The sequence below is a fragment of the Pelophylax lessonae genome (genome assembly GCF_965119305.1).
Source record: "Pelophylax lessonae genome assembly, chromosome: 9".
NCBI lineage: Eukaryota > Metazoa > Chordata > Amphibia > Anura > Ranidae > Pelophylax > Pelophylax lessonae.
In genome coordinates this window covers 29,120,623-29,140,556 of record NC_138776.1, presented here as the reverse complement: position 1 = coordinate 29,140,556, position 19,934 = coordinate 29,120,623, and the positions used below count along the sequence as shown (strand labels likewise).

Genomic DNA, 19,934 nt, shown 5'->3' with positions numbered 1-19,934 from the left:
AGAATGAACTGAACTCCTGTGAGCCATAGGGGAGCCATAGGGGAAGTACAGCCAAACATTTTTATTAAAGCCTGTAAAGCATTGCACCAGCATTTAACAGATCACTGGTGCCATGCAGGTCTCCAGCAGACCTGTCAGTGCATCTGTATGCCTGTAAATACTTTACGGGCAGACAGATACACTGACAGGAGGAATCAATGAACCACCAAGGTGCTCCACAGCTCCGTGGTAGTTCATTGAGAACTGCAAGCCGACATCCGCAAATCGGGATTTGTATTTCATTTATACACAGAGATGCAGCCGCACTGCTTTCCAAAACTGACAGCTAGTATGGGGAACTTCTCCCCGCACTACTGTCACAGGGGATCGGGCAGTGGCTGCAGCATTAGGAACATATTACATGTTGCACCCTAAAAATGAATGGAACATGTAACATGTTCCCAAAGGTGAACTTAACCTTTAACGTGAAGCAGCAACCAAACAGCTAAATGTACATGAATGGTCTTATCTGACAAAGTATTTTGTTCAACCACCTTTGCGATTAATCTCTTCTAGACAGCACAGCCAGGCTGGTAACATCAAGTAAAACCCCCCCAAAAAAGCTCTGTCCTTTACTGTATTGATGCCAGGCTACATAAATATTAAACACCTTTTGTTATTACTGTTATATAGTCTTTTTTGCTGCAGCAAGAGTTAAAATACCCTGTGATAAAAGGACAATAGAGCTGCCTTTTTCTACTCTTTTATCATGGAGGAACTCTTGAAATAACTTTCAAGTCTCAGGGAACCCCGACCAATTAATTAATAAATCTACCGCTCAGGGTATATTAGCTGGGATACAAGAGATGCAGGAATAAATAAAAGAATAAGAAATGTGGTGTAGTTTCTGTATTTGACACCTGGGGCTGCACCACATGACTCAATTTTATTCAGTAATAATTAAAACAAAACAAATAAGTGTTAACCAATTGGCAACTGGCCCACACAGATTTACTTACACACAGGGCGGCTCGGCTGCGCATAGTCACGTAGATCTGCGTGATTATGTGCACGCGCGCCACTGGAGCCGCGCTCCCGCTGTGATTAGACACAGCAGGAGCCAGACCGAGGGAGGAGCGAGCTTGATTGCCACCGGCCTCCCGCGATCTTCAGAGACACTGACAGAAGAGCCGTCTGCCTATGTAAACAAGGCAGGCGGCTCTCCTGTCAGACAGGCACAGTGGGATCGTGTGTCTCAGCTAAGCTGAAACACCGATCTCTGTGTGCCTGTCACAGAGCCCTCCCCCAACACAGTTAGCAAGCACAAGTAGGCATACATTTAACCCCTTGATCACCGCCAGTATTAACCTCTTCCCTGCCAGCGTCATTTATACAGTAACAGTTCATATTATTTACAGTAGCACTGATTACTGTATTGGTGTCAGTGATCCCCAAAAAGTGTCAGATTTGTCCACTGCAATGTCGCAGTCCCACTAAAAAACGCTGATCGCCGCCATTACTAGTAAAAAATAAATAAACAAATAAAAAGTCCAAAAAATCTATCCTGTAGTTTGTAAACGCTATAACTTTTACGCAAACCAATTAAATACGCATTTGGGATTTTTTTTTTACCAAAAATATGTAGCAGAAAACAAATTGGCCTAAACTGATAAAAACAATTTTGATTTTTAAATTTTTTTTGTTGGGAATGTTTTATAGCAGAATAGCAGAAAGTAAAAAATATTGTGTTTTTTTTCAAACTTGCCGCTCTTTTTTTGTTTATAGCGCAAAATCTAAAAACCGTAGAGGTGATCAAATACCACCAAAATAAAACGCTATTTGTGGGGGAAAAAAAGGACATCTATTGTATTTAGGTAAAGAGTCACACGACCACGCAATTGTTAGTTAAAGTAATGCAGTGCCGAATTGAAAAAATGGCATGGTCATTAAGGGGGTAAAACCTTCCGGATCTGAAGTGGTTAATGACCAGAAAAGAAAGTCTAACCATGAAATATGTGGTGTTTCATTACTAGGAACTAAATGCCCCTCTACACTGGTGGTCAGAGAAATGTCCCTTTACATTGGTAGGCAGTGGCATGGAGCTCACTTACATTGCTGATCTGTAAAGAAGGACCCCTCATATTGAGGTCTTTTGGGTGAAGGACCTTCATAAATTGGTGGCCAGTGAGAAAAGGGACCCCTTACACTGGTAGCTAGTGGGAATAATCCTTGTTACATTGGTGATCAGTGGAAAAATGTCCTTTATTTTGGTGGCCAATAGGAAGAATGCTCCTTACATTGGCAGTTAATAAGAAGAACACTGCTTACATTGGTGATCAGTGGGAAGAATGTCCTTTACATTGGTGGCCAATAGGAAGAATGCTCCTTACATTGGCAGTTAACAGGAAGAACACTCCTTACATTGGTGGTCAGTGGAAGAATGTCCTTTACATTGGTGGCCGCCAATAGGAAGAATGCTCCTTACATTGGCAGTTAACAGGAAGAACACTCCTTACATTGGTGATCAGTGGGAAGAATGTCCTTTTACATTGGTGGCCAATAGGAAGAATGCTCCTTACATTGGCAGTTAACAGGAAGAACACTCCTTACATTGGTGGTCAGTGGGAAGAATGTCGTTTACATTGGTGGCCAATAGGAAAAATGCTTCTTACATTGGCAGTTAACAGGAAGAACACTCCTTACATTGGTGATCAGTGGGAAGAATGTCCTTTTACATTGGTGGCCAATAGGAAGAATGCTCCTTACATTGGCAGTTAACAGGAAGAACACTCCTTACATTGGTGGTCAGTGGAAGAATGTCCTTTACATTGGTGGCCGCCAATAGGAAGAATGCTCCTTACATTGGCAGTTAACAGGAAGAACACTCCTTACATTGGTGATCAGTGGGAAGAATGTCCTTTACATTGGTGGCCAATAGGAAGAATGCTCCTTACATTGGCAGTTAACAGGAAGAACACTCCTTACATTGGTGGTCAGTGGGAAGAATGTCGTTTACATTGGTGGCCAATAGGAAAAATGCTCCTTACATTGGCAGTTAATAGGAAGAACACTCCTTACATTGGTGGTCAGTGGAAGAATGTCCTTTACATTGGTGGCTGCCAATAGGAAGAATGCTCCTTACATTGGCAGTTAACAGGAAGAACACTCTTTACATTGGTGATCACACTGATCAGTGGAAGAATGTCCTTTACATTGGTGGCCAATAGGAAGAATGCTCCTTCAATTGGCAATTAATAGGAAGAACACTCCTTACATTGGCGATCAGTGGGAAGAATGTCGTTTACATTGCAAGTTAGTGGGAAGGATGTCCCTCTTACAGATACAATAGTTAAAAAAATAATTGGCGTCAGTGGTTACTCATGGGACTCAAGAAATTGCTCAAGTAACCACTGATGGAATCCTGGTTGAGAAAGGCTACCCTAGAGAGCTGAAAAGCTGGGCTGCTTATAACACAGTGTTGTTGCCAGGGTCTCCAGCAGTCTGATGCCCCTCACCCCAATAGCCACAATCGGGAAGAAAAACATCTGCACACCAACGTTTCCATCATAGTAAAAACTTTATTATACTGGGCAGGTTGATTAAAGTTTTTTTCTACCCTGGAAATGTTGGTGTGACGCCATGTTTAATCCTGATTGTGGACTTTCCCTGGAAATGGGACAAGCTTTCTACTGTGTAAACAGCCCAGTGAGCCAATCTAAGGGCATTATCTCTTAGACAGGTTTATTAAAATAAAAGATTAAAAATACTCACAAATGAGTTTCTTGATAAAAAGCACATCAAATAGATATAAAATCCTCAGCAACAAGATCGGGATTGAATCGTCCCCTGAAGCTGTGCAGGCTTACGTGTTTTGAGGCGGCGCCTCTTCCTCAGAGCTTCTGGGAAGCCTACACAGCTTCAGGGGACGATTCAATCCCGATCTTGTTGCTGAGGATTTTATATCTATTTGATGTGCTTTTTATCAAGAAGCTCGTTTGTGAGTATTTTTAATCTATTATTTTAATAAACCTGTGTAAGAGATAATGCACTAGGCCGGTGCGCCCTTGTGTTTGTTGTCGTTTATAGTGTTTCCGGACCACCCTGGTCCAGCGAGGGGCTGCAAGGCTGAAGTATTATCAAGTTGCTATGTCATCTGTTCTCATCTACAAGTCTACAGTCAGGTTGGATAGAGGATTTTACCACTCAGAGCGCAGGGAATAGGTGCTGCACCGACAGTACATTTGCTTGTTAGCCAATCTAAGGGCTTGGAAGTGTTGCTCATCTGTCTGTAGCTCCAATCAATAGCCATGCTCAGGGAGTGTGAGTGCTGGTGATTGGAGTACTAGGCAGAAGGCATATAGTACAGCTGAAGATCTGGACCACTGCACTCTACTGAAAGGCAGTCTAGCCCTCTAATGTACAGGGTAATTCAAGCTTGAAGCTACAAGCTGCAGCAAACACGACTCGTAGATTGGTAGTTTTGACTTCTTCATGGTAAATAATTATGCTTCAACTGGGCTTTAAGAAATACAGTGGTGCCACCTTCCAACCACAGCCTGTTCAGGAGCAACAGCACACTGAAAAGCTATCTTTAAGGAATAGAGTTAGACCCTCTCTTCCTCAAGGTGGTTTCATTGTTTGTCACTAGGATAGGAAGCAATTGGAAATCCCTTTTGAAACTTAGCTGACACCTTCTAACCTTTCATCATTCTACCTAAAGAAAGTTTAGCCTTAATATGCACTTTAATAACAGTCACCATACCAGTCAAGGCCTTCCTGTAATGGGAGTTACTTCTGCTATCCATTTTACAAGTAAAATATCCCAATTACCTGTATTTCATAGGTGTTAAAGATGTCACCAGGTGGGAACTGCTCATTGATAATGGTGTAGTTTGTTTCACCAACTTCAAGAATAACCTGAACATCCATGGGGTCAGTGTGTCGTTTGGCTGTCAGACATGCCTTCCCGGTCTCTCCACTCTTCAGGACACTAGGGATGGAAACTGAAATTCGTCTGACAAAAGAGGGGAAGAAAAGTCAGCCAGGAAACCAACACTTTCACGGGGTCACATTTGACAACCTTCATACACGTCTCAGTACAGAATTCCTTTAAACCTAAACTCCAGGCAAACCACTAAATACAAAGGTGATATGCATATACAGTGCCTTGCGAAAGTATTCGGCCCCCTTGAACTTTGCGACCTTTTGCCACATTTCAGGCTTCAAACATAAAGATATAAAACTAATTTTTTGTGAAGAATCAACAACAAGTGGGACACAATCATGAAGTGGAACGAAATTTATTGGATATTTAAAAATTTGTTAACAAATAAAAAACTGAAAAATTGGGCGAGCAAAATTATTCAGCCCCTTTACTTTCAGTGCAGCAAACTCTCTCCAGAAGTTCAGTGAGGATCTCTGAATGATCCAATGTTGACCTAAATGACTAATGATGATAAATAGATTCCACCTGTGTGTAATCAAGTCTCCGTATGAATGCACCTGCACTGTCATAGTCTCAGAGGTCCGTTTAAAGCGCAGAGAGCATCATGAAGAACAAGGAACACACCAGGCAGGTCCGAGATACTGTTGTGGAGAAGTTTAAAGCCGGATTTGGATACAAAAAGATTTCCCAAGCTTTAAAAATCCCAAGGAGCACTGTGCAAGCGATAATATTGAAATGGAACGAGTATCAGACCACTGCAAATCTATGAAGACCTGGCCGTCCCTCTAAACTTTCAGCTCATACAAGGAGAAGACTGATCAGAGATGCAGCCAAGAGGCCGATGATCACTCTGGATGAACTGCAGAGATCTACAGCTGAGGTGGGAGACTCTGTCCATGGGACAACAATCAGTCGTATACTGCACAAATCTGGCCTTTATGGAAGAGTGGCAAGAAGAAAGCCATTTCTTAAAGATATCCATAAAAAGTGTCGTTTAAAGTTTGCCACAAGCCACCTGGGAGACACACCAAACATGTGGAAGAAGGTGCTCTGGTCAGATGAAACCAAAATCAAACTTTTTGGCAACAATGCAAAACGTTATGTTTGGTGTAAAAGCAACACAGCTCATCACCCTGAACACACAATCCCTACTGTCAAACATGGTGGTGGCAGCATCATGGTTTGGGCCTGCTTTATTTCAGCAGGGACAGGGAAGATGGTTAAAATTGATGGGGAGATTGATGGAGCCAAATACAGGACCATTCTGGAAGAAAACCTGATGGAGTCTGCAAAAGACCTGAGACTGGGACAGAGATTTGTCTTCCAACAAGACAATGATCCAAAACACAAAGCAAAATCTACAATGGAATGGTTCACAAATAAACATATCCAGGTGTTAGAATGGCCAAGTGAAAGTCCAGACTTGAATCCAATCGAGAATCTGTGGAAAGAACTGAAAACTGCTGTTCACAAACGCTCTCCATCCAACCTCACTGAGCTCGAGCTGTTTTGCAAGGAGGAATGGGCAAAAATTTCAGTCTCTCGATGTGCATAACTGATAGAGACATACCCCAAGCAACTTACAGCTGTAATCGCAGCAAAAGTTGGCGCTACAAAGTATTAACTTAAGGGTGCTGAATAATTTGCCAATTTTTCAGTTTTTTTATTTGTTAAAAAAGTTTGAAATATCCAATAAATTTCGTTCCACTTCATGATTGTGTCCCACTTGTTGTTGATTCTTCACAAACAATTACAGTTTTATATCTTTATGTTTGAAGCCTGAAATGTGGCAAAAGGTCGAAAAGTTCAAGGGGGCCGAATACTTTCGCAAAGCACTGTATGAGGGCCATTTCACCTGCCTGAGAATGTATATCCATCCAGCCCCAAGATATACACTGCTTTGACACACAGCTCAGCCAGGTTTGGCAGGGGAGATGACCTGATTTTTCCAGTTCAGTAACATTTACGGGTCTTACCCTTCCCCAGCCTGTGACTGGACTGTTGGGTCCATCTCTCTACCCTCACCTCCTATGAACATGCTCCTTGTTAGCACATGAATACTTTAGCACAAGAGCACCTGTCATGAAAAATGCAGACTGCTAATGGTGAACTTTAAAATTGCCTGGCTATCTCTCTATCTCACTTACCTGGAAAAAAATATGCACCAAGAAAGAGCAGCTGATCTGAAGACATGTCCCAGGTAAGTGACCCCACCTTCCTGCCGGTAATGTTCCTCCTAAATGTTCTCCACACTACATGTGCACAACTCAGAGTACATTCTCTGCATTCTTTGGAGCCAGGATGAATTAATTCCCATGTGCACATGCAGCAGGTAAGTCATCCTGGGGTGGCTAGTCAAGATGGCTGAAGTTGCTGAATCAAGAAGAAGACTGGGTGAAGATTGCACTGCCGGCGAAGGAGGCATGTATGGAGGAATTTACATCTGCTGTAAACTTTAAAGTGTTTGTTACCCCAACTCTTCATATTCCTGATATGTGGCTGCTGTACCATATACTTGTATGAGAAAGTTTCCTGTTCACTTTGTATTGCTTCCCTTGTGTGGAATCCCTGGTGGTCCTGCCACTCCCTCTGCTTACCTAATTAAAACTGACCATACTAGGCAGGAGAACACATTGTGGCCAGTTCTCTAGCAATGCTGGGAATTCAGTGTACTCTCCTCTAATAATCAGACTTGTCCTGACACGTCCCCGCTACTCAGCCATTCACTGGTAAGCCCGGTGTACTGCTATTTCTCCTCCCCCAGCTCTTATACAGGTGAGAACAGAGGGAAAGTGATCACTTATATTAAGAAAAGAGAAAAAAGGTATTTATTTATTTATTTTTATATCTATACAAATATGTTTTGCCTTTCATTTCTATTTAAAACTGAATGGGTTGTTTTACAAGGTGATCGTTTACAAACACTTTAAAGCGGAGTTCTACCCCCCCCCCCCATGAAAAAAATTAAAAGTCAGCAGCTACAAATACTGTAGCTGCTGACTTTGAGATATAGAACTTACCTGTCCAGGTAGCCTTGCGATGTTGGCCCCCAAAGCCAATTTTCGTGTCGGCTCTTGGGTGCTGCCATCTGGGGTAAGGGAACCCGGTAGTGCTCTGCAGGTTCCCTACTGTGCATGTGCAAAGCGTGCTGCACTTTATAATTGGCCCGGCGGCGGAGGAAGAAGGAGGGGGCCGAACTTCCAAGGTACAGTGCCGCGGTACTGTCTCCCGGAAGTGGGGAAGGGTATCTGTCAAAAACAGGTACCTGTTCCCCCCTCCCCCCTGAAAGGTGCCAAATGTGGCACCGGTGGTGGGGGAGGAAGCATATAAGTGAAGTTCCACTTTTGCGTGGAACTCCGCTTTAAGTATTCTACTCCTAAAAAGAGATTATCACTTTGTTATTTGCTTCTGATGGAAGCAAGGGTTCTTAAAGTCGGCAGGTTTTAGTGTCCTAAGTAGGTAGGAGGAATATAGGAGCCCCCTTTATGATTGCTAGGATGTGTGTAGCATGTCCAGTCCCCCCCCCCCCCCCCCCACTCCCCAGCAATTTTCAGCTCTGATTAATCAAAGCCAGAGTTGCTGTGTGCACAGAACCACTCTGACAGCTGCAGCTGTCAAAAAAAATCTGTCTGATTTGTTTATCAACAACACTGTTCATATGGGAAATAGAAAGATACAAAGTAATATAGTTACTTTTGTATCTATTCTGTTTATTCATCTACAGATGAAAGGAATTAACTTCCATCTGCAGATTATGTCAGTTAACGCAACCTGACAAGTAAAGAAAAAACCTGTATTTTAACCACTTGCCTACTGGGCACCTAAACCACCTTTCTGCCCATGCTAAGTTTTCAGTCGCACTTTGAATGACAATTATGCCATCATGCAACACTGTACCCAAATGACATTTTTATCATTCTTTTTTTCACACAAATAGAAATTTCTTTTGGTGGTATTTAATCACTACTGGGGTTTTTAGTTTTGTGTTAAACAAACAAAAAAAGACCAACATTTTGAAAAAAGAAAACAGTTTTTATAGTTTGTTATAAAATTTTGCAAACAGGTAATTTTTTGCCTTCATTGATGTGCGCTGATGAGAGTACACTGATGGGCACTGATAGGCTGCAATGATAGGCTGTACTGATGAGCACTGTTAAGGCGGCACTGATGGGTGGCATTAATAGGTGGCACTGATGAGTGGCACTTGTGGGCAGGGACGGGGCAGCCATCCCCACTGGGAGAAGACAGTGATTATCGCTGGTGGCTGCTACAGCTAATCACAAGAGAATCTGGCAAGCTGGTTCTACCCAAGTTGATTGATTTGGTACAATCAGCCAACCCATTAACAGGTTGAATCTCAGCTGGTTCAGCAGAAACTGTGTATGGCCGGCCCTACTCTATCTACAATTAAAAAATGTTTTGCCTTTAGTTACAATGAGGGGGGCGCTACATGTGCAAGTATCTCCAAGACTGATAGCCTCGAGTGATACTGAGGGCTGGAGGATTTTGTAACTTTGGGTTGAATTTAATAAAGGCAAATAGACTGTTTGCAAGTGCAGTTGCACTCATTTTTTCCCAGAGCTTAGTAAATGTGGTAAAGCTTTGCTGATGTCCATCATCCAATCATGTGCAAGCAAACATGCTATTTTTTTTTCCTTGTTCCTGATTGGATATTCTTTACAAAGTGAAGCTTTACCACATTTACATTTAAATCGAAAAAAATCGATTTTGGGCCATCCGCTTGCTGAGAGCCACCTGAAAAAGAAATGGATGCTCCCAATTTTTATTTTTGGTCCCTTACCTTGATATTGAAGAAAATATACTCATCTTCCTTCCACTTCCTCCCTCTGTGGCCACGGCCCACGCCGTTACTTCCGGTTTGCGATGACTCCTGGGAGCTGAACGTCATCGCTCCCAGGAGTCAATGTGCCTGCACCGGCCCCGCTCGTCACTTCCAGTGCAGGCGTGGCATTCCCTGCTAAACAGCTTCTGGGCAGGGCTGGTGTTGTGCATTGTGGGACTCCGACGTCACCGAAGAGGCCGCAGAAGAGGACACGCTGGTTTCAGCTGCCCACACCTGAGATGGCAGTGCTGGAAAATAACTTTTCAAGGTAAGTATTCCTTCTAAAAGGTAAGTGCGACCCGGGACAGTACAGAGGCTATCCGTTATGGAATGAACTAGCCCTGACTGTCCCGGGGGTATTTTTATCTAAATTTGACCCCCGAGGCCGGAACTCTGCTTTAACTATGTAACTATAGGTGTACATAATATAAATGAGTACTAAATTTTTTTTTTTTGGGCGACTTTGGTGGGACCCGATACTAAATTTTTTTTTAGGTAAAATTGATCCAGGGAATATCTGATTGCCTCTCGGGGGATGAGGAAGGAATTTTTTGCTGTAGTAAATTGGATCATGCTTTGCTGGGGTTTTTTGCCTTCCTCTGGATCAACAGCGGGTATAGGAGCGTGTATATGGGATTGTATGGTTGGGTTTTCAATACTGTTTTTTTTTTTTTTGGTTGAACCGGATGTGTCTTTTTTTCAACCTGACTTTGTAACTATGTAACATTTACTAAGAAATATGAATGCACAGTCTATTTGCTTTTAGTAAATTCGCCCAATAGTATTCTTCCTCTACACCAGGCATGTCCAACCTGCGGCCCAGGGGCTGCATGCGGCCCGGAACCGCAGGCAATGCAGCCCACTGCCCCCTGACGATTTTTTTTTTGCTGGGGAGGAAGGAAGTTGAGTCGGGGCACGGCTACAGAGGCTGCCTCTGGGGGGGATCATCCACTAGTTGTGTTAAATTAGTGCTGGGGGGGGCTTTAGCACGGGAAGGGCGAAGTGGCGTTTTATTACTTATATACCTTAAAGCGGAGTTCCGGGCACAAAAAAGATTTTTTTTTTTTGTGCCCCTCCGCTAGGTATGCCGCACCTGAAAAGGAATTGGATAGTTATTTTTTTTTTTTTTTGTTTACTCACCTTTTTATTGACGATCGTAAATACTCACCTATGACAGCTTCCTCCTCCAGCGCCGCGGCTCACCCCGTCACTTCCTGCCTCGCGATGATTCCTGGGAGCTAAACGTCATAGCTCCCAGGAATCAATGCGCCGCACCGGCCCCGCTCGTCATTTCCGGGCGACGCCGCATTCCCCTGCTAAACAGCTTCTGGGCATGCCCAGAAGCTGTTTAGGAATGCGGCGCCGCACCGGAAGTGACGAGAGGGGCCGGTGCAGCGCATTCTGGGACACGAAGACGCGGAAGAAGACGGAGAAGAGGACCGCGCCGGCTTCAGCTGCCCACAACAGAGATGGAAACGCTGTGGAAGAAAACTTCTAAGTAAGTATTTCTTCTAAAAGGTAAGTGCGAACCGGGACAGATCAGAGGCTAGCCATTGTGGAATGTGCTAGCCCTGACTGTCCCGGGGGTATGTTCAAAAAAAAAACGATTCTCTGCCCGGAACTCCGCTTTAACTATAGTATATATTTTATATGCGGCCCGAGAAAATTTCTCTACACTCAATGTGGCCCAGAGAAGCCAAAACATTGGACATTCATGCTCTACACTATGCCAAATTTATTTTCTTGATCCACCAAATAGTATGATACAAATCAATGAAAACAAAAAAGCATCTGTATAGTTCAAACTATTGAACATTCTGGCTAGCTTCCAAAATATAAGCTCTGGCTGGCTTGAAAGAGGCAGCTATGTGAAATTGGCTCCTGCTGCTCCAGGATAATACACCTTTTCATGAATATTTCCTATAATTATGATGTCACACATTCCATCGTATTCACTGAACCTTACAAGAGATTTCTATCACTGCTGACAAAACCCAATCTGTCCTCCAGAATCACGTTTTTGGACTACTACATAGCCACAGAATGTTGCAAAACAAAGTTGATGAGTTGTAAGAGTAGACAATCAAAGTGACAGCAGCGTGTTTGGGAAGGAAAATGGAGCTCTTTGTAAGGAGACAGGTGCTTACATTTTGGCAATCTGCAGGAATGTACTATATACTGCTGAGCAGGGCAGCTGATAGGGGGGGACCACCAGTCCTCCTGTAGGGGGACCCAACAGCATTGGGAATCAGTGCGGTCAGGCGGAGGGCCAATTACAGAAGGAAGCCCTGTGTGGCTCTCTACAGCAGCTGAAAACCAGTTCCTCCCCCTCCTTCCAGCTTTCAGCTGCTGCAGGGAGAGACACAGACACAGGGCATCATTCCTGTAATTCCTTCTCCATCACCAATTCCCCTCCCTGTTCTGCCTGCTCCTCTTTAGCCACTTGCCGACTGCATACTGTATATATATATATATATATATATATATATATATATATATGGCGGCAGAGTGGCTCTCCCAGGCAAAACCCACGTAGGAGTACGTCATTTGCCTGGGAGGAGCTAGGGGGCAATCGCGCGCCACCGGCGGCGCACTCCCGCCCCTGATCGTCTGCGGGGAAGCCGGCGCGTGTGTCAGGCAGCTCTGATTGCCGCCTGAAACCCGCGATCACTTCCTGCTGAGAGAGAAGGACGGTCGGCTGTTGTAAACACAGCTGACCGTTCTTCTCCCAGCAATGATTGCAGAGCCCCTGTGATCCTTCTATATAGGATTGCATGTCTCTATGATAATTTCACAAGCCACGCCCCCCCCACAGTTAGAATCACTCCCCTAGGCTCACATTTAACCCCTTGATCACCAACGAGGTTAACCCCTTCCCTGCCAATGGCATTATTACAGTAACAGTGCATATTTTTAGCACTGATTACTGTAGCAATTTCACTGGTCCCCCCAAAAGTGTCAAAAATGTCAATTAGAGGTCCAATCTGTCTGCCGCAATGTCGCAGTCCCACTAAAAATTGCAGATCACCGCCATTACTAGTAAAAAAAACAAAAAAAAACAATAAAAATTACATAAATCTTTTCCGTAGTTAGTAGATAACTTTTGCGCAAACCAATCAAAATACGCTTATTGCGATTTTTTTTTTTTTTTTACCAAAAATATGTAGCAGAATACAAATTGGCCTGAAATGTTAAAAAATTTAGATTTTTAAATTTTGTTTTTTGGGAATGTTATATAGCAGAATGTAAAAATGATTGTTTTTTTTTCAGAATTGTCGCTCTTTTTTTGTTTATAGTGCAAAAAATAAAAATTGCACAGGTGATCAAATACCACCAAAAGAAAGCTCTATTTGTGAGGAAAAAAAGGACATCAATTTTATTTGGGTACAGCATCGCACAACCGCGCAATTGTCCGTTAAATTAATGCAGTGCCGAAACGCAAAATAGGGCCTGGTCATTAAGGGGGAAAATCTTCTGGACCAGAACTGGTTAATGTGAGATCTGGGGTCAAAAAGACCTCGCATCTCACATCTATACTAAAAAAAAAAAAAGTAATTTTTTTTCATAATGAAAAAAATGGGCTCTTTAAAACCATTGCTAGGAAGCGACGTATGACGTCGCTCCGGTCCTCCATGGCTGTGGAGTGGAGTGGGGGCCATCTTGCCCTCACTCAACTTCCTGCCTGAGAGGACAGTGGACCAGATCGTGTTCCCCCCTACCGGCAGGTCCGGTAAGCAGGGAAAATGACTGGGGGGGGGGGCACCCTTATGCTAACGCAGTGTAGAAAAATACCGGGGTTTGGAAGCTATCTGCTATCTGCTGCCATAACCCCGGTATTTAACATCAATGTACCGACGTAAATACACGGTGGACGGTCCGTAAGGGGGGTAATTATTAACAATGTTTAATTAATATATGTTTTTTTACAGGACAGGGAAGGAATGAAGGGGGGGGGTGCGGCACAGTGAAAGGGGGGCACATGGGGAGAGGGGGGATCAGAAGCAGGCAGAACAGGGAGGGGGGATCGGTGTTGGAGAAGCAATTACAGGAATGATGCCCTGTGTCTGTGTCTTTCCCTGCAGCAGCTGAAAGCTGGCGAGAGGGGGAGTAACTGGGTTTCAGCTGCTGCAGAGGGCCGCACAGGGCATCCTTTTGTAATTGCCCCACTGTCCAACCGCACTGATTCCTTGTGCTGTTGGGGCCCCCCTGTGTGCCCGGGCCCCCTACAGGAGGACTGGTGGTCCCCCCTATCAGCAGCCCTGCACAAAGGCTACATTGGCAATGCTCCTGATGATGCGCGTGGTGCGAAACGGCCGTAGAGCCTAATGATATGGCCAGTGGTTGTGGGGGTCTGCGGGCAGGAGGCTTATCAAAATCCCACCCCATGTGAATGAGTATCGGGTACATAGTACCCCTACCGGCTCATTAAAAAAGTGTCAAAAAGTAATAAAGAAAAGAGACATGTTTTAAAAAATCCTTAATTAAACAATAAAAATGAAATAAATAGTGTCCCTCGATGTAACTGCACCGTTAAACATGCCGTGTGCTGACCCAAAAAATCAAAAAAAAAATCAAAAACGCTCAGCCTCCTGCGAAGGCCTTCCACCAAATGCCTGCTCTGCGCTTTGACATTTCTTATATAAGTAAGGGGTGGGGCCTCCTGGCTACATCACCCGATGGCCCCGCCACTTCTGACATCACAAACCGGTGCATGCAAAGCCCCCCTGCCCCAAAACACCCACCCCCCATGTTGAGGGCATGTGGCCTGGTATGGTTCAAGAGGGAGGGCGCTCTCCCCCCCCCCCCCCCCCTTACCTGATCTGCCAGACTGCATGCTCAGATAAGGGTCTGGTACTAATTTTGGGGAGACCCCACACCGTATGTTTTAAATTTTGGCGTGGGGTTCCCCTCCAAATCCATACCAGACCTGAAGGGCGTGGTATGACTGAGGACAAGGGTGGGGGGGGGGACACGCAGTTTTTTTTTTTCTTAATTTTTTAACCAGTACTTTTTTTTTTTATTATTCAGCTGTCAGCAGGGATACCCATTGACAGCTGATGACTCATCGGTTGTTAGGGATGCCACGGCCAGCTTCTCAGCCCTGCTCCTTAACAACCAGCTTAAACTGCACCCTGGTTGGGCAAAGCTTTGCCCAATCAGGGTGTAGAATGCAGCACTGTGCAGCGAAGCTCATGCTCAGACCAAACCATGCACTCATCCCTGGTCAGGACAAGTCTTATCATTGGAGGAGAGCAGGTTGAGTTCCCAGCACAGCTGTAGAACTGACCAAGGTGTGTGTTTGCCTGCTTAGTGTGGTCAGTTTTTAATAGGGGGACTGACAGGAACACCAAGGATTTCACACAAAGGAAGCAATAGAAAGAGAACAGGAGACTTTCTCATACAAGTACATGGTACAGCAGGCACAGATCAGGAATATGAAGTGCTGGGTTTACATACTTTTTAAGTCTTGAACCACTAGGTGCATTTACCATTTAAATCAATAGAAACACATAAGAAAAGGTTGCAATGTAATGTGCATTGCAGGGCAGTGTTCACAATAATGCACATGAAGGCACATTAATGCACCTGAGCATGTGTTGCAAAGCACGTTGACACATGTTTAAATGCGTTGCTAGTGATCTTGATAAAAACGCATCTTGCCAAAACACATAATGGGGTTAATTTACTAAAACTGGAGAGTGTAAAATATGGTGCAGCTGTGCATGGTAGCCAATCAGCTTCCAGGATTGTCTGTTAAAGCTTAATTGAACAAGTGGAAGTTAGAAGCTGATTGGCTACCATGCACAGCTGCAGATTTGGCTCTTTCCAGTTCTAGTAAATCAACCTCATAGAGGCATATATATATATATATATATATATATATATATATATATATATATATATAAAGCAGTGAATCTGACATTCACTGCAGGTAAACCTTCTAGGTTCACATGTTTAAATTTATTTCAGGTACTTATATAGCACTGTCAACTTATGCAGCGCTCCCTCAAGGAGCCTACAATCTAAGTGGCAGAGATTGATTCACCACCCGTGAAAGTTTGGTGCACCACTTTGTTCATATGCCCCAACGTGCGGCTCCAGCATAAATGCATTAACCCATAGCAACAAATCAGAATTCATCATGTGCAAACTCAAATTGGCAGTAACATGTTACCTGAAGTAATCCTTAAAAATTTGCAATATCCTTTCATAAAAGTCCCATTTAGACTTGTATAGTACAACACAGAAACCCCAATTCATTGTTAGGTGGCTAATTTGCAAATGATATAACTATAATAGAAGATATAGTTATAGTTTTTAAATAATAGGAGATAAGTATATAATCTATTTATATATGTTTAATAATAGCATATACATATATATATATATATATATACACATACACACTATATTGTCAAAAGTATTGGGACACCTGCCTTTACACGCACATGAACTTTTATGGCATCCCAGTCTTATGCTGGCCATACACGCACAGAATTTCGGCCGTTTGCAGACTGAACGATTATTCGTCAGTCGAAAGCAAATTGGCCACTAACTTACAGAATAAACTCTTTTACATAATCGTTTTCATGATCATAATGATCGTTCGATTACATGCACAATATGAGTCAGAATATTATTTTCGTTTCAATTTTACCATACACGTAACAACTTTTGTAGAAACAATAAAAGTTTTCGCTATATATCCATCAATATTAGCTGGGCACACGATCAAAATCTTCGGTAAACTTGTGTTCACTAACGGCCCGATTTTCGAACGATCTTTCCTAAAACGACCATTTTCGGCCGAAATTATGTGCGTGTATGGCCAGCATTAGTCTGTAGGGTTCAATATTGAGTTTGCCCACCCTTTGCAGCTATAACATCTTCAGCTCTTCTGGAAAGGCTGTCCACAAGGTTTAGGAGTGTGTTTATGGGAATGTTTGATCATTCTTCTAGAAGGGCATTTATGAGGTCAGGCACTGATGTTTGATGAGAAGGCCTGGCTTGCAGTCTCCCCTCTAATTCACCCCAAAGGTGTTCTATAGGGTTGAGGTCAGGACTCTGTGCAGGCCAATCAAGTTCCTCCACCCCAAACTCACTCATCCATGTCTTTATGGACCTTGCTTTGTGCACTGGTGCGCAGTCATTACGGAAAAGGAAGGGGCCATCCCACAAGTTAAGGAGCATAAAATGGTCCAAAATGTCTTGGTATGCTGACGCCTTAAGAGTTCCCTTCACTGGAGCCAAGTTCAACCCCAGAAAAACAACCCCACACCATAATCACCCCTCCACCAAATTATTTGGACCAGTGCACAAAGCAAGGTCCATAAAGACATGGATGAGTGAGTTTGGGGTGGAGGAACTTGACTGGCCTTCACAGAGTCCTGACCTCAACCCCATAGAACACTTTTGTAAAGAATTGCGAGAGACAGCGAGCCAGGACTTCTCTCCAACATCATTGTCTGATCTCACATATTAGCTTCTGGAAGAATGAGCAAACATTCCCATAGACACACTCCTAATCCTTGTGGACAGCCTTCCCAGAAGAGTTGAAGCTGTTATAGCTGCAAAGGGTGGGCCAACTCAATATTGAACCCTACGGACTAAGACTGGGATGCCATTTAAGTTCATGTGCGTGTAAAGGCAGGCGTCCCAATACTTTTGACAATATAGTGTGATACAGGTGCATCTCATAATATTTAAATATCATCAGAAAGTTTATTGCAGTATATCAATTCAAAAAGTGAAACTCATATATTATATAGATGCGTTTAATTGAATTACTGAAATAAATACATTTTTTAATGATATTCCAATTTTGTGAGATGCACCTGTGTGTATATATATATATATATATATATATATATATATATATATACAGTATCTCACAAAAGTGAGTACACCCCTCATATTTTTGTAAATATTTTATTCTATCTTTTCATGTGACAACACTGAAGAAATGACACTTTGCTACAATGTAAAGTAGTGAGTGTACAGCTTGTATAACAGTGTAAATTTGCTGTCCCCTCAAAATAACTCAACACATAGCCATTAATGTCTGAACCGCTGGCAACAAAAGTGAGCACACCCCTAAGTGACAATGTCCAAATTGGGCCCAATTAGCCATTTTCCCTCCTCGGTGTCATGTGACTCGTTAGTGTTACAAGGTCTCAGGAGTAAATGGGTAGCAGGTATGTTAAATTTGGTGTTATCGCTCTCACTCTCTCTCATACTGGTCACTGGAAGTTCAACATGGCACCTCATGGCAAAGAACTTTCTGAGGATCTGAAAAAAAGAATTGTTGCTCTACATAAAGATTGCCTAGGCCATAAGAAGATTGCCAAGACCCTGGAACTGAGCTGCAGCACGGCCAAGACCATACAGCAGTCTACCAGTAGAGGTTCTACTCACAACAGGCCTCGCCATGGTCGGCCAAAAAAGTTGAGTGCACATGCTTAGCGTCATATCCAGAGGTTGTCTTTGAGAAATAGAAATAGGAGTGCTGCCAGCATTGCTGCAGAGGTTGAAGGGGTGAGGGTCAGCCTGTCAGTGCTTAGACGATAGGCCGCACACTGCATCAAATTGGTCTGCATGGCTGTCGTCCCAGAAGGAAGCTTCTTCTAAAGATGATGCACAAGAAAGCCCGCAAACAGTTTGCTGAAGACAAGCAGACTAAGGACATGGATTACTGGAACCATGTCCTGTGGTCTAATGAGACCAAGATAAACGTATTTGGTTCAGATGGTGTCAAGCGTGTGTGGCGGCAACCAAGTGAGGAGTATAAAGACAAGTGTGTCTTGCCTACAGTCAAGCATGGTGGTGGGAGTGTCATGGTCTGAGGCTGCATGAGTGCTGCTGGCACTGGGGAGCTACAGTTCATTGAGGGAACCATGACTGACAACATGTACTGTGACATACTGAAGCAGAGCACGATCCCCTCCCTCTAGAGACTGGGCCGCGGGGCAATAATCACACCTCCAAGACGACCACTGCCTTGCTAAAGAAGCTGAGGGTAAAGGTGATGGACTGGCCAAGCATGTCTCCAGACCTAAATCCTATTGAGCATCTGTGGGTCATCCTCAAATGGAAGGTGGAGGAGCGCAAGGTCTCTAACATCCACCAGCTCCATGATTTCGTCATGGAGGAGTGGAAGAGGACTCCAGTGGCAACCTGTGAAGCTCTGGTGAACTCCATGCCCAAGAGGGTTAAGGCAGTCCTGGAAAATAATGGTGGCCACACAAAATATTGTCACTTTGGGCCCACATTTTCACTTAGGGGTGTACTCACTTTTGTTGCCAGTGGTTTAGACATTAATGGCTGTGTGTTGAGTTATTTTGAGGGGACAGCAAATTTCCACTGTTATACAAGCTGTACACTCACTACTTTACATTGTAGCAAAGTGTCATTCCTTCAGTATTGTCACATGAAAAGATATAATAAAATATTTACAAATATGTGAGGGGTGTACTCACTTCTGTGAGATACTGTGTATGTATATATATGAATATATATATATATATATATATATATATATATATATATATATATATAAATATTTATATATATATATATATATATTTTTTTTTTTGAATGGGAAAGTAGAAGTGGTAACATTTCCTTAAAGTTACTTACGGCTCAGCCTTGCCTGCAGGGAGGACACACAGAAGGCACAGGGCCAGCAAACTTCTCAGCTCCATGTCACCAGGTACACAACTCCTCACACCTGTCCCAGCTCCTCATTGCTCACCTGTCTATATACACCTGAGAAGGAAGTGGGGGAATTCCTCCTTCCTCATTCTCCTCTCCATTGTGCAAAAATGCCTAAAGTGATATGGATTCTTCACAAAAGACTTACAGCAGCTGAATTGTCTTTTATTCCTTGCTTATGTTCCAGTTTAAACTGGTGCCAAGAATGGATTACTGCCCCAGGTTTTGTGTATCAGAGTGGCTCCTTTCTCTTGCAGCCTCCTATGCATAGGACATGGAAACAAAGCTAAGCGACTCAACTATGCACAGAAACATAGGAACTGGGCTGCAGAAAATGGCAGCAGGTGCTCTGGACTGATGAGTCAAAATGTGAAATATTAGGCTATAGCAGGAGCCAGCGCGTTGGTGAAGTGCTGGAGCGGTACAATAATGAGTATCTGCAGCCAACTGTGAAGC

The 19,934-nt window shown here is 43.4% G+C and overlaps 1 protein-coding gene across 1 annotated transcript in view; it reads right to left on the bottom strand.

The window, feature by feature from the left end:
- The window catches only part of LOC309564184 (ovostatin-like), a 213,213-nt gene extending 193,693 nt beyond the window's left edge, over positions 1-19,520 (bottom strand). Inside the window, exons 1-2 of the mRNA XM_082268816.1 lie at positions 19,404-19,520; positions 4,810-4,993 (exon numbers count right to left, since the gene is read on the bottom strand). Coding sequence (XP_082124942.1) covers positions 4,810-4,993; positions 19,404-19,468 — 249 coding nt within the window. The 5' untranslated portion in view covers positions 19,469-19,520. The remainder of the gene's footprint in view (positions 1-4,809; positions 4,994-19,403) is intronic.
- Positions 19,521-19,934: the final 414 nt, after the last annotated feature.